The sequence below is a fragment of the Abramis brama genome (assembly GCF_963993115.1).
Source record: "Abramis brama genome assembly, chromosome: 20".
Taxonomy (NCBI): Eukaryota; Metazoa; Chordata; class Actinopteri; order Cypriniformes; family Leuciscidae; genus Abramis; species Abramis brama.
The window spans coordinates 11,800,234-11,819,937 of record NC_139982.1 but is presented as its reverse complement, the minus strand read 5'-3'; the positions used below and the strand labels follow the sequence as shown (position 1 = coordinate 11,819,937).

General features: G+C 37.5%; 1 protein-coding gene across 1 annotated transcript; it reads left to right on the top strand.

The window, feature by feature from the left end:
• The first annotated feature begins 1,376 nt into the window (after nucleotides 1-1,376).
• slc17a6a (solute carrier family 17 member 6a) lies at nucleotides 1,377-19,388 on the top strand. Its single transcript, XM_084094960.1, has 12 exons — nucleotides 1,377-1,596; nucleotides 3,033-3,288; nucleotides 3,527-3,645; nucleotides 4,458-4,572; nucleotides 8,550-8,637; nucleotides 8,717-8,803; nucleotides 8,903-9,045; nucleotides 10,520-10,669; nucleotides 13,142-13,274; nucleotides 13,373-13,483; nucleotides 13,635-13,762; nucleotides 18,906-19,388. The coding sequence occupies exons 1-12, from the start codon at nucleotides 1,511-1,513 to the stop codon at nucleotides 19,251-19,253; spliced, it is 1,764 nt and encodes a 587-aa protein (XP_083951086.1). The 5' UTR covers nucleotides 1,377-1,510; the 3' UTR covers nucleotides 19,254-19,388.
• The last annotated feature ends 316 nt before the right edge of the window (nucleotides 19,389-19,704 follow it).

Genomic DNA, 19,704 nt, shown 5'->3' with positions numbered 1-19,704 from the left:
GAAATACAAAACACATGCTGTATAAGCTTTACTGAAAATGCTGGACTTCATAAATTTTTATTTATTTATTTTAGTCAAGAAGAAAAGATGATGTATATGTTAAAACAACATCAGAATAAACATTACTGTCTTTCGAAGACTGTCCCCAAAATCACTCCCTATACCCTTAAATAGGGTACTATTTGAGGGGACAGCCATTTGTAGGTGTGTCCAAAACCATAGTGGAAATTATCGTGTGCACTCATTCAATCCCACAATGCACCGAAATAAGGAGTCTACAACCATAATCTACGTTCAACGGCTAGAGAATACCCATAGTGCATGACGGTAGCACCGAATTAATTCCCGCGTCTAACCAGAAGATGGCGCCGCAGCTAAAACATCCATCCATCCATTTTCCAAACTGCTGGTCCAATGTTGCTGCAGGGTAATATCATACAGGTTTAAATTCCTTTTTACTTTATTATTAAATTGTTTAATTAAGGTTTATACTTGCTAGTTTCCATGGCATAGTTCAAGATTAATCTTTGCATTAGGCTACTACTGGAGCTGCCAGTTTGCTAAATTTCAAATGAACAGCAGTTAATTATCGATTTTTTTTTTTTTTTTTTTTTTTTTTTTTCACTGCTTATATGTATTTATGAATAATTTAACAGATCAGGGCAAACAACACGACACAGAGTCTAGCGCCCTCTTGTGGTCATTATTCGAAATCTTTTTTTCATGCCCAACCCTGTTTTAATAAATTATTATTGGTATTGTTGGTATAATCTATCATGAATATTCCTAAATGAATAAAAATAATTATAATTCTGACTCCAACAATAACCTACTCAACTGTCTCGTCCCAAGAGCCCATACAATGCCAGTCAAAATGACTGATGACTTGAAGGTTCGCATTTCTGTAAGCATACCTGATAAAACCACTCAATGCATCAAATAATAATAGAATATGACTCATAAATATGTTTGCCAATGGATCTTTGCTAATTGGTAGATTTCAATACATTTCTTTTAAGCAGTTCATGAGTGCACGAGGGGAGCGCGCAGGTGTGGAGCGCGCAGCTCACTCGCTGTCTGTCTCTCTGGACGCGCGCTTTCCCTGTCCACGGTCCCGAACGCGCTCCCGCACCTAGTGCTGGCTTCCACCGCTCCACGTTTATTTTTCTTCTTCTGTCTTTGTCATCTTCCTCCTGGGTTTTTTCAAAGGTGAAATCTGATGGATTATTCTCGTTTGTGATTAAAAATATGTCGACAAAATGGAAAAGCGAGGAATTACAGAAGTCGGAAAGGGAGTTTCAAAGGACATTTCAGTGACTGTGAAACAAGATTTTAATTGATTGATTATCTTGTTGTTTTGTAAGTCGTCTACAAGGAATAAAAACGCAATTTTTTACTGGGTCAAAAAATACTGCTCAGGTTTCCACACTCAAGGAATATGCTGAAATATCTTACAGCCAATTCAAATTAAAATTTCTTATTCATATCGAGTGGAATATTATCTTTGGAGATGGATACGATGAAGGAACGAGTTTTGGCTCCCGGTAAGGAGAGATTGAGGAATCTGGCCGGGAAAACCCTGGGACACATGCACAGGTATCAGCCCCTTTCATTCAAAAAATGAAGACAGGAAAAATATTAGATTATTATCTCGATGTCAAAGTAGAATTTTCATGTCTACAGAAATTCAAATAGCCTATTTCCCTCCCATAGCTACATAAAAATGGCTACATAACGCATCATTTACAGTGATTAAACAATTTATAGTGTGGCACATTTTTTTCGTCATTTTTCGTTAGGAGAAAATTCGACAGAAATTACTGTGTGCGTTAAAGATCGTGATATGATCGTGTGTAGATCTAGAGATGAAAGAATTCCTCCGAGGATCGTTCCTCTGCCCACAGCATTCCTGAATCAATTAATAATTCATGAAAAGAAAGTCGTGACATACGAGCTTAGAATAAGTCCCTTTAATTAAATTATTATTATTATTCTTTTTTTAAAACGTTAAAACACACAAAAAAATAGGCTAGTCTATTTCTTTTAGTAGCTGACAATTAAATTTCAGAATAGAATCACAGCTTTTTCCGTTTTACTTTGTCAAAATCGTCTAAATTCCTTGTATTGTATGAAAACAGTGCGATGAAAACATTTTTCAGAGCGTTTTTGTATTTTGTATATTTCATTTTAGGCCAGTGGTTATGAAACGATCAGAGTCGGAACGAATCAGTGAATGGTTTTCATCACAGAAAAAAAAAAAAAAAAAAAAATCTTCACTGTGATCCGATACACAACGGTCAATCTAATATGATACACAATCTAATATTTCTTGTAGGCTATTTCGTTTGTTTTATTGTTTTCCCCCCTTATATTTAACTGTTGAAGCAGCCATAGAATGTGTTGAAAAAAAAAGAAAAGAAAAAAGAAAAGAAAAGAAAAATATGGTCACGTCTGCATTTAAGACTGTAGATATGTATTTATATAAGGATGTAAGAGATAAAAATGCTGCAATGCGGTGCAAATAACTCAGTTTGCCAAATCGTGATCAGACAGAGATATATAGCCTAACTCTGTCTGTCCTGTTATTTTGCTGAATGGTTGATGGATTTAATTATTAAATAAAATAAACAAACATGATAACATCATATCCAAAAACTAGTGGAATAAAATTAATTTAATGAAAAAAAAAAAAAAAAAAAGTGTAGCCTATCTGTTTTAACAGAGATAGACTATGTATTTTGAACAGTCTATTAGCAAACACAGAATAACGTTCGACTAACGTTCCGGGATTTTTATTTTTCCTGGGAATAGGTTTCGGGTTTCGAACTTCGAGTGACGGTTTTGTGAGATGATCGAATATTCGAATGTTGTAGTTTAGCCTAATGGTTATTTTCCCTTGCTTTTTAAATTTATTTATTATAAACTAACGTTCCCAGAACACTCCACACACGTACACACACACAAAATTATAGATTTTTTTTTTTTTTTTTTTTTTTTGTATGTAGAAAGTGAGCAATGTTGTATCTTCACAGGGTGATGGAGAAGAAGCAGAAGACGGGTGAGGTGATCGAGCTGACGGAAGATGGGCGTCCCACGCAAATAAAAGAGAAGAAAGCGCCTCTGTGCGACTGCACGTGCTTCGGGCTCCCGCGCCGCTACATCATCGCCATCATGAGCGGCCTCGGCTTCTGCATCTCGTTCGGGATCCGCTGTAACCTCGGAGTCGCGATCGTCGGCATGGTCAACAACAGCACCATTCACAAAGATGGAAAGATCATAATCACAGAGGTGAGCCTGAACCTCTCAGAGCCAGTGCTCCTCCCTCAAGTCCCTGTCACTCAGAGCATCCTCATGTGAAGAAACACCTCCACTGTTTCAAAAATATCTACATTTTATGAGGAAAAACAAATGGAAAATGTTTCACTGAAAGCTTTTGAAGTTACGGTGTTTCATATGTTTATAAAATGACAGCTGAATTAACCGTGCGTAATTATATATATATTTTTATTTTTATTTTTTTCATAAGAAAGCTAAGTTTAACTGGGATCCGGAGACGGTGGGAATGATCCACGGCTCGTTTTTCTGGGGCTATATAGTGACACAGATCCCAGGTGGATATATATCCTCACGACTGGCTGCCAACAGGTAATTCACCACACGCATTTAGAAACTGTTTATAGGCTACGTTTAATTTTTACAAATATTTAATTATCAATTTATATATTTAAAAATAGCCTGGAGATTTATTTCACATAGGTGTTTATATTAGGTTGAAAGGCCATATCCTTCGCTGTCTGTGCTTTATTTGGTTGCCATGAACCCTGAATGCAGAAGAGCAGACACGCTTTCCTCTGGAGACCTCATTAACCAGCAGACATGATCACGTGTCTGCGCGCCTCTGAGGCACAACATAACTCCCTTTGACTGATATGGACTCACATTTCTACATAGGAAAAAGCCTGTTTAAATAGGCTATATATATATATATATATATATATATATATATATATATATATATACACACACATTTTGTAGATTGCGTTTTTTAGATGTTGTAAATTAAGCAAGTGCGCATTTTGAGCCTGCATGTATATAAGGAACATGTCTGCCTGAGGACCTGTTAAATGTAGATTTTTGATTTCTTTGTCATTGCATCTTGGCTTTAGAATTTTGAGATTTCACTTACATGAATTTGATTTCACACATTAAAACCGATGGCTGCAGCTCGTGTAAATTAGATTCCGCACACAATTAATAAAACATGTTTTCCTGCCTTTGAGCGTTATTAGAATGGTTTCTCTACTAGACACTGATGCCTTCGGGTAAAACTGAGTTAAACTGAGTAAATGTTCTTAGCTATCGGGTCCTGGCATGTTTCTGCTCAGTTTCCTGCATCTGCACTTTCAGTCATTAATGAAAGAGTATCACGTTGTTTTTCTGCCCACTGTGATTTCCAGGGTGTTTGGTGCTGCTATCCTGCTGACGTCCACACTCAACATGTTCATCCCCTCTGCTGCACGTGTGCACTACGGCTGTGTCATGTTCGTGAGGATACTGCAGGGCCTGGTGGAAGTAAGACTCTGTTCTTTCTTTTAATCCATACAATGCTAATCAAATTACTGTTTAATTATTTAACACATGTTTTATCCAGAGCATTAACACTAAACATATAACAGGTTCAGCCCCCCTATAGCAACCAGATGTTGAAATATTATTGGGGTCAAGTTTAACTGGACAGCATTTGTAACATGATATCAGTTATCATAGAAAATAATTTCTACTCATCTCTCAGTTCAGAACAAATTAAAATTGTGTTTACAGTACAAGTCGTTACACACAGATGAATGTTACAGTAAAAGGCACAATTTAAAAAAAGTATAGCCATTAAATTCACATTAAATAAACAGAAAATCAAAAGTTAACATGAATAAAATTGTAACACTTTACAATAAGGTTCCATTTGTAAAAACTATCATAAAGAATATGCATATCAGTAAATATTTTATCAGTTCAATTTGCATTAACGTTAATGTATTTTGAATGAACATGGATTTCCTTAGACATAAAGCTCAAAGTTTTAAAACTTGGGGAGTGCTTTTAGGGATAGTTCATCTAAAACGTCATGCCTTATTACATTTTTTAAATGTGAAACACAAAAGAAGATACTTCAAGACATATTTTGGACCCCATTGACTTTAACAATATGGACAAAAACATATTTTCAAAATATCTCTTTTGTATGTGAAGAAATCAAGTCATTAAGGTGAAAAATATTTTTTTCTTTTCAGGACGAACTTTGACTGAAGATTTTTGAGCTAAATTTCAATGATTATGAAACAAACTATTAAAACAATGTAAAGGTCATGTTAAAAAATATCAAGCCATTGTTTTGCAATGAGAAAACCTTCAATTAAAGGAATAGTTGAACCAAAAATGAAATTTCTGTCATCATTACATGTTGTTCCAGACCTGTATGAGTTTCTTTCTTCTGTTGAACACAAAGGAAAATATTTTGAAGAATGTGACTTCCATAGGCTGTCTGTAACCACATTCTTTAAAAGATCATCTTTTGTGTTTAAAAGAAGAAAGAAACTCATACAGGTCTGGAACAACATGAGGGTGAGTAAATGATAACAGAATTTTCATGTTTGGGTGAACTAACCCTTTAAAATCTGCCTTGATTTATATGCTATTGTTGACTCTTGTCTGTATGAAATATGATGATATTGAAATTTACCTGGACTGAATTCACAAAAATATACTAATTTAAGATGGTTTTGAACCATGTATTTTACACCAACGCACATAACACCGGTTAGAGAAAACTTTTGTGTAGTGTGGATTTGTGTATTGCCTCTATAACCATTGTAATTCCTTGATCTTCCTCCTTGAAAAAAAGGTAATAGGACGTCCCAGGTTCATTACCCCACTATCACTCCTAAAAATAAAGGTTCTTTATTGGCATTGATGGTTTCATGCAGAATCTCTAACATCCTTGGAACAAAATGTTATTTACTGGAAAACGGTTCTTTAGATTTTTAAGAAAATGTTAAAACCATAAAAAAATGGTTCTGTTACTGTTCACTGAAAGGTTCTTTGGGGAACCAAATATAGTTCTTCTATGACATCACTGCGAAAACCTCCCTTTTGAAACCTTTATTTTTAAGAGTGTACATCAGCACAGCAGACACACTGAAAGCACAGGAGTGAATAAACAAATTATGAAAAATGAAACGCTTGAAAAGGAGAGTATACTGACTTATGATGTCATCTCTTATTCAAACAAAACTCAAAGAATGAACATTGAAAGAGTATTAGCAGCTGCTTGCTGGCTTTGTCTGTGCGCCGGTCGCCTGCTATTCTACACTATTGTTCAGTATATGATGAGTGCTGACTGTACATGAATTAAAACTCATTTGAGGTTATTGTAACCACACTAGCTTGTGCTGTGTGTATTGACATTAGCTCTGCGGATGTGCTTTCCTTTGCTGGCTGCAGCAATTTGTGTCTATCAGTGACTGATTCTGTGACAATTAGCTAGTAATGAAGATTTAATGGGCAGCATTAGTGTGTTTGTGGTGAATCAGATCTGATCTGCTTGCGTTTGCACAAGTCTCCATGGATCATTAATCCTTATTTGAATTGCGATTGTATGCGTTACTGTTAATTTGTTAAGGGTTAGATTTATCTCTGTTTTTTATGACCCCTTGTAAGGTATTTCTTTACAACTTTTGTTCTAGAGCTCTTAAATATTTTTATTGCATATATATATATATATATATATATATATATATAAATGATGCTTAATTGGTACTAATAGTGAGAGTAATACATTACAATCAGATTACTTTTTTCAAGTAACTAGTAAAGTAACGCTTTACAACAACATATCTGAGTTACCTTTTCAAATAAGTAATGCAAGTTACTTTGTTTCCCCATTTTTTTACTCACCCTCTCGTCCCCATGTTGAGAAAAAATGTGAGTAAGTTCAGAGGCGTTGTGTGTAAACATGATGGTTATTGTAGTTCTAGTCTAAATGTGAGTATGTGTTTACTAATCTCACTTGCACAAAAAAAGATTCAGTATTCCTCAAAATGAATAAGATTTGTTGAAATGCAAAATCAGAATATTATGCAAACCTCCAATAACTAAATATGTTAAATAAAACAAATATTTTATGCATCTAATCTCACTTTATTGACCAATGTACTTGCCTCTGACTTTTGATGATTCAGTTAAACCATAATCAAATATGACTTTAGATTTTTATTGGTGAAATAAAGTCCAATTTATACTTCTGCGTCGAACTCACGCCATAGCTACGTCGTAGGCTGTGTGTAGCATGCGTACCCTTCGGCGTACCGTTGACCTACCCGTCAACGCGGCCAACGACGCAGAAGTATAAATGAAAACCAACGCGTAGCCTACAGCGTAGAGGCTCCGGCGTAGGTCCGGCGCAGAAGTATAAATCAGCCTTAAGGGTTAAACTTTCTTCTCCTGCATTCTATTCTTCTGCGATCCAGAACAGCAGCAGCTGAAAGCTTTGTTTGAGCTGCGCCCTCTACTGTACAGGAGTGAATTTGCATTTCCTTCAGCTTTATTATTTCAATTTTGGTGTGAAAGGGCCTTTACATTTGCCCCAAAATATAACTTTTTGTTATAAAAAAAACACACAAACAAGCCCAGCCCAGGTGAGAAAAAGTAACGCTAAAGTAACATAACACATTACTTTTCTAAAAAAGTAACCAAGTAGCGCAATTACTTACTTTTTAAGGGAGTAACGCAACATGCATTACTTTTCAAAGTAACTTTCCCCAAAACTGGGTACTAAGAGGCCCAAATTGTGCCAAGAAAATATCCTCCACACCGTTACCAGCAGCCTGAACTGGGATGGATCCATGCTTTCATGTTGCTTTATGCCAAATTCTGACCCTACCGTCTGAATGTCGCAGAAGAAATCGACACTCATCAGACCAGGCAATATTCTATTGTCCAATTTTGTTGAACCCGTATGAATTGTAGCCTCAGTTTCAGTTCTCAGCTGACAGGAGTGTATTCTGCTGCTGTTGCCCGTCTGCTTGGTTGGACATGTTGTTCGTTCTGAGATGCTCTTCTGCATACCTCGGTTGAGTGTTTATTTGAGTTACTTTTGCCTTTCTATCAGCTCAACCAGTCTGGTCATTCTCCTCTGACCTCTGGCATCAACAGGGCATTTCCGCCTACAGAACTGACTCTCACTGGGTATTTATAGTTTCGGATAGTTTTAGTAGTTTTGAAAAAAATCCCAGCAGATCAGCAGTTTAAATACTCAGACCAGCCCGTCTGGCACCATGTTCAAAGTCACTCAAATCACCTTTCTTCCCCATTCTGATGCTCAGTTTGAACTTCAGCAGATTTGTATTGACCATGTCTACATTATGTAATTAAAATATTTAAAATCTTTCTTTTATGTATATATGTATATCATATATAGGTATCTTTTTTATGTATACATATATAATACATATATAACACTATTGTAATATATATAAAATATTGTGTGTGTCCAGGGTGTGACCTACCCAGCATGCCATGGAATTTGGAGCAAGTGGGCTCCACCCCTTGAGAGAAGTCGCCTAGCAACCACCTCATTTTGTGGTAAATACAGTTTGGCTTTTTAAAAGCATACACAACACAGAATACCCAAAATAAAACCTTTACAAACACCCTGTTTCAGGTTCATACGCGGGCGCTGTGATCGCCATGCCGTTGGCAGGAATATTAGTGCAGTATTCAGGCTGGTCTTCTGTCTTCTATATATATGGTAGGTTTATAATATTGACTCTGAACTCTGAAATGATAACAGAATGCTCTTTTTTTGTGTGTACTTGTTCTCCATGATTTTCTCTCCATTGGGCTACAGGGTGTTTTGGGATTTTCTGGTACATGTTTTGGATTCTGGTTTCATATGAGAGCCCAGCAGATCATCCCACCATCACAGATGAAGAGAGAACTTACATAGAGGAGAGTATTGGAGAAAGTGCCAATCTACTTGGGCCGTCTGAGGTACGTTTTCTTGTGTGGTTTCTCCTGGAGAAATCCGAAGATCCCATGAAATCAAATGTGGGTATTAGTCCATGTCTATTAGCTTTAAGGTAGCAGTGCTGAAGCAAATCATTTTTTTTTTCTCATGTTGTCTGTGTTCTAAGAGCTTTTGCCTTGGAGAACTTGAGAATCTTTTAGATTACTTTTCATGTCAATGGCAGTTGTGCAGCTTGAGAATATAAATTAGTGATGAGTCATTCATGAACGATCTGTTCATTGCGTCTGTCACGTGACAAATGAACGAAAGACTCAGAAGGTGAAGTAATTATTTATGTTCCCTGTAAGTTATTTTTGACTGCATTATAATGATTTCTTAATTCAGAATATGATCAAGATTGCGTATGTGGATGTGTTCGGGGAATTTGCCTGTTAAAAGTATAACATTTAAAGCCCCTTTGACTCGAAGAAAAGATTTGTTCATTTTTATGAACGAGATCGAACAAGAGAGTCAGTAAAATGATCTGAACCTCCCATCACTAATATAAATACATTACATGCTATTAAGTGTAAATAAATACAGGAACTGTGTAATGTTCAGGCTGAGGAAGAAGATGAGGCAAGGTGTAGCGGATCTAAATGACAGCATAACTTTATTAAACAAAATAAAAGAGAATAATCCAACACGAAGAATCAAAGAAAGTGTTCATAAGCACATCCATCACCCAACAATGAGTAAATGAAAAATGAGGGCATTATATACACAACTAACTAAGGATCATAACAAGGAACAGGCGTTTGAAATCAATGAATTAATAAGTAACCATGACAACCAATGATAAACGTGCTAGAAACCATGACAACAGAAAGGAAACAGGAAATAATGAAGACAAGCTAAGGGTTTACACTACATTTACACAGCAACTAGGCACTAAAAATGAAAAAGTTTTTCCTTTGCAGCACGACAACGCTGTGACGTACAGACGACAACGTTGTCCAAACGATTCCCGTTTACAAGGATCAGTGAAATCAATTAAAAACACTGTAGTTGGCAATGTTACTTTGTAAAAAAAAACACTACGCATCTATAGACTGAACGTAATACGCATGTGTATGACATCACAATTTTCACAAATTCAAGTTTAAACTGAGATAAAAAAAAAAAAAACTGTATTGTTTTTAAAAACTTGCACTTTAAATCCATTTTCTAAAGTTTGTTTTCAGGCCCCCAAAACACTAGTCATCTAAATGAACAGCCAAAACGCATACAATGTTTTCCGTTTTCCATGATTAGTTGTGTAAACGACTTAAAGTCCTTGAAAATTAAACTGAAAATGCCACAGTATGTGACAAACCAGTAAAAAATATATGAATATTCATAAATAGAGAGACTGGAAAGTTGTAGTTAAAAACTTGTGCTTGTCAGACTGTTTCGATTGCTTAAAATCTTCATGCTACAGGTCTTCTATAGATTTATTAATGTTTCTTTTTTCTACAGAAATACAAGACACCCTGGAGGAAGTTCTTCACCTCCATGCCGGTCTATGCAATCATTGTGGCTAACTTCTGCCGGAGCTGGACGTTCTATTTGTTGCTCATCAGTCAGCCGGCGTACTTTGAAGAAGTGTTTGGCTTTGAAATCAGTAAGGTGAGAGAATTTAGGGAGAAAATGTTTTTGCATTAATCAAGTCTCAGTATTTGACAGCTCGTAAGGCTTACAGCACATGTGCTTGTGTATTTGCTGTATGAATTGGTCTCATATGCAATCCTTTCTGGTCAGGCTTGAATCATTACTATCTGTTGTGTCTGACCCCTCATTCACCGAGTCGCCGTATTGGATTGTATTTGAGATGTTGGGCATTCAGAAATGTGTGTTCATAGTGGCGTACATAAATGAAAGCTGACATTGTTATTGATCTTCGGCTCCTGAGCTGAGAGAGTGATATAAATCCTGCAAGCCTGACAGGAGTAATTGAACCACTGCTTTAATTCTGCTGGTCAAACTGTCTCATAGGTGCAGTATGGGAGATTGGACTTGCAAATTGTTTGGGGGTTTTATCAGCCAGGGCTTGTTTAGGATTTCCATTTTAGTGATATTTTTAAGCCACACATTTGGTTATTTAGGATGCTATATTGTATTGTAGATGCTTTCAGTGTTTTCACAGTGTTTCTCAGCCAGACACTGTTCACTCCCGTTCATCCGAAACATCTAAATCCGTATGACTTATAGATAAAAACTATAGAAAATAAGCATAATATTTCAGCTGTTGTTATGCACCATAAGTATCTTACAAGTTGTCCATATGACTTGTGCACTACGTTTTAAGCCATATAGTGAATTTGTGTGAGTAATATGTGCAAATAAGCTCTTAAATGTCTAAAACTTGCTATGACTGGTCATAACACATGCACTTTTAATCTGTGCAACCCTTTTAGCATACTTTTAAAAAGGTTATTTTGGAAATAATCTACTTTAAAAGAATATACAGTACTTAAGTGTGAACTGAATGTAATGTTTTTGGACACTTAATTGCATGTCATTCAGAATAAAATGAAAATGTATTATAGTGTAAATTCATATTAAATGAAATGAGCTGAAATTAAGAGTGCTTTTTGACCCACTTTTATTAGGATTTAAGTACATATTAATGTAATTTCTTAATTGTCTTTGAAATATGGTTAAAGTGTACTGCCGAATGTACTGACAAGCACTATTGAAACGTGTATGTTTTGTATTTAAATATATTTGTAATTACACATTTTGCTAAGCTAAGCGCTGCCAACACACTGACCAGCTAACCAATCACAGTACATTCCGTATTTCGGAAGGCGGGGCTTCATCGAAATCAGCGTGTTCGTGCCAGACAGACCTCTCTAGATGCTGTAATAATGTAAAATATCTGAAAAATAGTGAATTTTTTGAACAATCAAGCATGATATTCTAGTACACTTCATAAAAGGCCAAAGACTTCATAAAAGGCCATAGATTTCATAAAAGGGCATAATAGGAGCCCTTTAAAAACACAAGGTTAATGAACTCAACTGAAGGTGTGCTAATAATCAAAAACCATAGTGAAAAATTATTGAATTTCCTGTAGTTGCGCACTGGACTACTGCACCTTCTGAGGCAGCGGCAGAAGTGCAGGAGGCTGGGATGAGTGGACGAGGGAAGATCCGCTGATCTCAAATCATGTCTCCATTATATTGTCCTTTTCTGCTCGTTTGGCAACAACACAGCATTGTTTCTGCAGTGACTTTCCAACAACAATGTCTGATGTTTATGTTTTCCTTGGCGTGAGAAAGATACATAAACCACACAAATCTGATCAGAGCAGTCAGACTGAAACGGATTTCCAAAAATGCTATTTGAATAGGATTTCAAACCGCAAATGAATGTAGCTTGAAATGGATTTGTAAAAATTGCATTTCATGTGTTTTTGCCATTCACATTTGCTATGGGATATGCACAAAATAAATCGGATTTGGACTGAACAAGGCTTAAAAGACCATGAAAACTAAAGTACAACACACTAATTGTGACACATTTGTACATTTAGTAGGCTACATATATTGAACATTAAATCTAAATCAAGTAGCACACTACAGTTAATATAATACATATAATAAAGTAAAATATATTAAACTATTTTACATGTTAGCCAAGACATTTAAATAAGTATATTTCTTTAAAGAATGACAAAAGATGATTAAAACAGTTATTTAAAATTACATTATTACATTTTTAAGAAACCTAATCATGAAAGTGTACTCTTAAAGTACACTTAAGTGGCATTTTATTCCATTTATATCTGCAAGTACAAGTTTTTAAAAAAAAATACATACATAAAATATGCATATAGATTTTCAAGATTTGAAGTACACTATAAGTGCACATTCAATACAATTAAGTTCACTTCCCTTCTTTTTCACAAGGGAAATGCAAATGAGCTTTAAAGCTTTAGCGGAGGGGACTTAAAGTACAAGTGCATAAAAATCATAAAAATCACCAAAAGTGTGGCTCAGGGATTCATCAAGAATCACATGTGTTTGGGACGAGAATTTTGTAAATGGTTATTTTTTCAGTTTTCATCATTTTGAAGTTTTCTTTGGCTGTTGTCAGGTTGGTATGCTCTCTGCTTTACCCCACCTGGTTATGACCATCATAGTGCCAATTGGCGGCCAACTGGCTGACTACCTGCGCAGAAAAAACATCTTAACCACCACCACCGTCAGGAAGATCATGAATTGCGGAGGTGAGAGCGACCATATTTTATTACATTATTTGTATCTTTTATGAAATTAATACAAAATATTTGTTGGTATGACCTTTAACCCACCCATGTGGCTGTAGGGTTTGGAATGGAGGCCACGCTGCTGCTAGTGGTTGGTTTCTCTCACAGTAAAGGTGTGGCCATCTCATTTCTGGTGCTAGCCGTTGGTTTTAGCGGATTTGCTATATCAGGTGAGACGCTTTATATTTCTGTTGTCACACACTGACATGTTATAGACATCATTGCAAGTTTTGAAATCCCATTTTGATTTAAAAATATATATAAAATAAATGTCTCCCAATATTTCTGAATTTCTTTTTTTTAATCCGGCTCCTCTCTAAGGTTTTAATGTCAACCACTTGGACATTGCGCCAAGGTATGCCAGCATACTGATGGGCATTTCTAATGGAGTGGGCACACTTTCTGGTATGGTCTGCCCTCTCATTGTAGGAGCTATGACCAAAAATAAGGTGAGAAATCCTGAAATTACCAACATTTTCTTTATTTATTTAATCATGTTTTTTTTGTTATCATAACACTTTAAAGCCTGACAGATGATAGTCAGATTTTCACAGTTCATTGAAACTTTAGGCTATATATACAGTATATGAAGAGTTCAGATGCAAAAGCCTCTAAGTGCCATCTGAAATTTTCTTCTAAAATGATCATTTTTATCAAGCTCGTATAATAATAATAATAATAATAATACATTTTATTTATAATGCGGTTTTCTCAGACCCAAAGCGCATACAGTAAAAATAAACAATTACAGCAAGAGCAATAAAAACAATTAAGAAAAAGCAGCCTTGAACAAATGTGTCTTAATCAACCCTTTGAATTGTCCCAACGTTGGTGCACTTTTGATTGTAGAAGGAAGTAGATTCCATAGCTAGGGGGCTTTGCAGGAAAAAGCTCTTTCCCCCATGGTCTTGAGCTTACACAAAGGCTGATGTAATAAGAGGGAATTTGCAGAACGGAGAGAACGTGATGGAGTATAAGGGCTAATAAGATCACATTGTATATTTAAGTTCAATAATTTCACTTAAATGGCAATGCAAATTACCTATTAATTGTCATTTAAGTGAAATTACTTAACTTAAATATACAAGCTTTATAAAAATGATCATTCTAGAAGAAAATTTCAGATGGCACTTAGAGGCTTTTGCATCTGAACTCTTCATATATATATATATATATACAGTGCAATGCATAAGTGAATACACCCATGCTAAAGTTGACTAAAAAGAGGAATAAAAAATCATATTTTGGAAATTGAACTTAATGCCTTAATTTAAAAAATTAGGAAAAATCCAACCTTTAAGGACACAAATTTTCTTTGTGAATGAATAATGTATCGTAAATAAATAAATGTTCTTCCTTTAAATACATGGTGCATAAGTGAGTACACCCCTATGTTAAATTCCCATAGAGGCAGGCAGATTTTTATTTTTAAGTATTTAAAAAAAAAATAATTTAGGATACTATGCATCCTGATAAAGTTCCCTTGGCCTTTGGAATTAAAATAGCCCCACATCATCACATAGCATTCACCATACCTAGAGATTGGCATGGGGTACTTTCCATAAGATCATCTCTCAATGCAAATCAAACTAGCTTTTAGGCTAACTGAAATAAAATCATGCCAATCTCTAGGTATGGTGAAGGCTATGTGATGATGTGGGGCTATTTTAATTCCAAAGGCCAAGGGAACTTTATCAGGATGCATAGTATCCTAAAAAAATAAATAAAAAAAAATTAAAAATAAAAATCTGCCTGCCTCTATGGGAATTTAACATAGGGGTGTACTCACTTATGCACCATGTATTTTAAGGAAGAACATTTATTTATTTACGATACATTATTCATTCACAAAGAAAATTGGTGTCCTTAAAGGTTGGATTTTTCCTAATTTTTTTAATTAAGGCATTAAGTTCAATTTCCAAAATATGATTTTTTATTCCTCTTTTTAGTCAACTTTAGCATGGGTGTATTCACTTATGCATTGCACTGTATATACTGTATATATATATATATATAAACAAAAAGTTTGCATATGTGTTTTGTTGAGTATAGTATTTGATACATCAGGCATTTATGGCTCATATAGTAAGAATATGGAGCTCATACTCTAGGAAAAAAAAGGCCCAAACTGAGCATTTGGTGCAGTTGTTTATATGGCCAAAAAAGTGAGATGAAATTCTGATAGCTTGTAATATAAATCAATGATATTTATAACAGTAAAGCAGACAGTTCACAGTTGTATACTTACATAAAATGCATATAAATATCAGTTCCCTTTCAGCCGCTCACATTCAACGTTATCGACGTGTCAACCGATTGGGATCCCGCTTAGGGAGCCTGTCATCTTCGAGTATTGTTAAAAGAGCCAATGCACATTGGCGTGCGTGAATTACATCACATGCTCCGCTCCGCAGTGCGGGTATAAATACGGAAGTGGATGCACGCACCAGTTCGCTTCGGAGCCGATCGGGTTACTGATGTCTCTGAAGAGTGTTGTGTCTACAACGAGCGAGTGTGTCTGTGTTCTTCTGGAAGACTCTCCCAGTGCTGGTGTTTCTACAGCGTCTGCAGCGGTGATCGTGACCTACTGAAAGCCCTCAACTGCTGTTTTAACAGCATTTATTCAAAGAGTGTTTGTTGACGGCCGGTTGAGGGTGGAAGTGGTGAGTGCTTCACTGAAAAGTGTTGCCGCGGTTGTTCCCGTGTGCTCCGGCACTGGTGACGGGTCCCATTTCCTGAAAGAGCAACACGGGTGTGTTTGCGTCTTTTTCAAGATGCCATTCCATCCGTGCGTTTCTGGGTGCGGTAGGGCTCTGTCTCCCTCTGACGGTCAAGATAGATGCATCACATGTTTGGGCTTACAGCACGCTGAAGCAGCTCTCGTGGATGATTCATGTTCTCACTGTGGGAACATGGTCATCTCGGTGTTGAGATCAAGACTCACCTTCGTTAAACGCGAAGGTGGGGTCCCCACACCCATGCCCCGCTCTAGTGTTTCTCCTGGGCCAACTTCCCAGAAGAAGGCTGGAGTGCCGCATGGGTTGGGTGATCTGAGGCTTACAGTGAGGGGTAATCCGCCCGGCAAAGCCCCATGGATCCCTCACTCCTCCTTCACACCGGTACCGGTGGAGCTCCCCGAGGAACGTGCTGGTCCCTCTGTAGTGGACCAAAGAGTGAGTGTAGCTCCTTCCTGGGCGTTGACACAGAGTGCCTCGCTAACAGATTTTTATAGCTGCGGGCTGGGCGACACCAGCACATTCGCTAGGAAAATAGCCTATGTGTCGAGCCGGTTGCTTTCCATGGGCTTCCTTCACATGAAGCCAGTTTCACTGTTAGCCCGGTTTGTAGTGTCGGCTTGCTGCGCCATTCCCCTCCTATGGACTGGATACGTGCGCCATTGCTCCAGTTGAGTTCCCCTTTAGCCAAACCCTGTTCGGCGGAGCGTCCAGTGCTAGGCCTACCACTCATATGCACTGGTGGAGCTTGTGCTAGGCTGGGTCCATATATTGTGATCCCTACGGCGATCCCATATGTGTAGTCTTCCATGGTGCGGCTCCCTGCTGCGAGCCCGTGTCTTCCCTTGGCAGAGTCTGCCCTGCCGTCACTGACCGGTTGCGTCTCCCCCTGTTTAAGCTGGAGCCACCTCAGTGACATTCCAAATGTTGTACTGCCCGGTAATTCGCTCAGTCCATATGTGTTTTTCCACATGTTACCTCCCTTCGGGCAGGATGTGGCTCCCGCAGCGTATTCCTTCCAACGAAGGTTAACGCTTTCCCAGTGGTCTTGTGAAACAGCAGTGACTTTCCTGGCCTAAGCCCTGTCCTATCTCCGCCTCAATGTGCGAGAGGATCAGGAGGCTTTTGTCTAGGCACTGGAAGGTGGCAGCTCTAGTGGCGTTTTAATAGGGATCCCAATCAGTCAGCACGTCGACTACGTTGAATGTGAGCGACTGAAAGGGAACGTCTCGGTTACGTATGTAACCCTCATTCCCTGAAGGAGGGAACGAAGATGTAGTCCCGTCACCACTATTGCTGGATCACCACTGACTCCAGGCTCCGCTCGGCTCCTCAGCGAAAAACAACTGGTGCGTGCATCCACTTCCGTATTTAACCCGCGCTGCGGGGCGGAGCGTGTGATGTAACTCATTCATGCTAATGTGCATTGGCTCTTTTAACAATACTCGAAGATGACAGGCTCCCTAAGCGGGATCCCAATCAGTCGTTGACTACGTCAAACGTGAGCGACTGAAAGGGAACTGATATTTATATACATTTTATGTAAGTACTGTATACAACTGTGAACTGTCTGCTTTACTGTTATAAATATCATTGATTTATATTACAAGCTATCAGAATTTTTTGGCCATATAAACAACTGCACCAAATGCTCAGGGTTACATATGTAACCGAGACGTTCTCTATATCTCTCAATAATATGCCTTGCACTGTAAAAAGTTAGCAAAACTCAAATTTAGGTAATTAGTTATGTAAAAAAAAATAAGTTAAAGGGATAGTTCACCCAAACATTTACCCCATGATTTACTCAAGTCATCCTAGGTGTATATGACATTCTTCTTTCAGACGAACACAATCGGAGTTATATTAAAAAATGTCCTGGCTCTTCCAAGCTTTATTAGGGCAGTGAATGGTTGTTTCTGTTTTGAAGTCCATCAAAGTGCATCCATCCATGACAAAAGTGCTCCACACGGCTCTGGCGGGTTAACCTTTTGAGCGGTGGCCCATATATGGGATTCTTATTTCTGTGCCCCTGAGAGTACGGTCACCGTGATTTTGCTAAGTAAGACATGTTCCCGGATCAACATATTTTGTTGATCCTGGATTAACATTCCTGCCCCAAAATTTAGTCCTAACCCTATCCCTACCCCTAAACCTAACCCTACCCAAACTTTTCCCTAAAATCAGAGGGAAATGACAGGTGAATAACACTGATGTTGAAGGACCTCACCCTGGTTTTAAGCCTAAACTTGACATAAACTGTAAACTTGTTCCTCAAATCTGATTGGTTGATTGGAAAGTTGTTCCAGGATCAACAAAGATGTTGATCCAGGAACATGTGGTACTTGGTGAAATCACGTTCACACTGAGGGTACGGTCCCACATATGGGATTTAGAATGAACAGTGACGTGACATAACTGCCAGATTCAAACTGTACTTTCACAGGTTGGCTGGCGCTGAGCCAGAGAAGGACGCACTCAGCACTTGTCATATATCACAACTATTTGCAGTGTTTTCAAACACATAATGTTTAATTTAGGTTTCAGACATTTAAATACACATAAGCACTAGTAAAACAATACATTTGGAGTTTTTAAAATACACACTGATGTCTATGGAAGCGGCAATAACAATTTATTCAAATATAATTTGCCGACGTGTGTTATTCATATCAGATACACATAGTGTAAGTACTATAAAGTTTACTCTATTCTTTTCCCAGACTTTACAGCGCTAATTTTCCACTGCGTGTCTTTAGTAAATCCTGGCAGTAGTTTTTTAACGCCAAAACAGGGTTTGAGCTGGCACAAGCTGTTAGCAAATCTGGCCCTAAATTTTCTCCTTCTTGTCCACCAGACTCGTGAAGAATGGCAGAACGTGTTCCTGATCGCCGCACTGGTGCATTACGGCGGTGTCGTGTTCTACGGGATTTTTGCGTCCGGAGAGAAGCAGCCGTGGGCAGATCCAGAGGAGACCAGCGAGGAGAAGTGTGGTTTCATCGATGAAGACGAGTTGGCGGAGGAGACCGGTGACATCACGCTGAGCAGCGCTCCTTTTGGAGGCCAGGCCGGTCTTGGAGGACCCGCCAAATCATATGGGGCCACAACACAGCTGAATGGGGGATGGGCGAAAAGCTGGGAGAAAACCGAGGAATACATCCAGGAGGACGCCGAGCAGACGTATAGAGGAGACGGGTACTCGTAGATATTTCATTTCCATTGAGTCAAAACAAAACAAATCTTTAGAAATAAGACAAAGTAAAAAAGAAATAAAGAGATACAGTGATTATAGACACAGTACTCAACACGCATAGCTGTAGGAGTCAGAGACATCTTTTAAAAAGAGTCTTTGTACAATCTGAAGTGGATATATAAAGAAAATATTTAAGAAGGAATAATGTATTGAGAGATATATAAATGAGAATATACAGCTAATTAAATATAAAATGTCATATTTAGGATTATATAAAGAATTTATATGAGCTAAATCAGTTTAAAGACAATGTAAATGTTTCTTTTAAAAGTACAGATGTTCAATTATTACTGTGGTTTACAACATTTAATCAAATGACAACATTTAATAGCACAGACATCTGTAATCAAAGCACAGGTCTTGGCTGTTTTTTTAAAGGTTTAGACTAGTTTTGTTTTAGTTT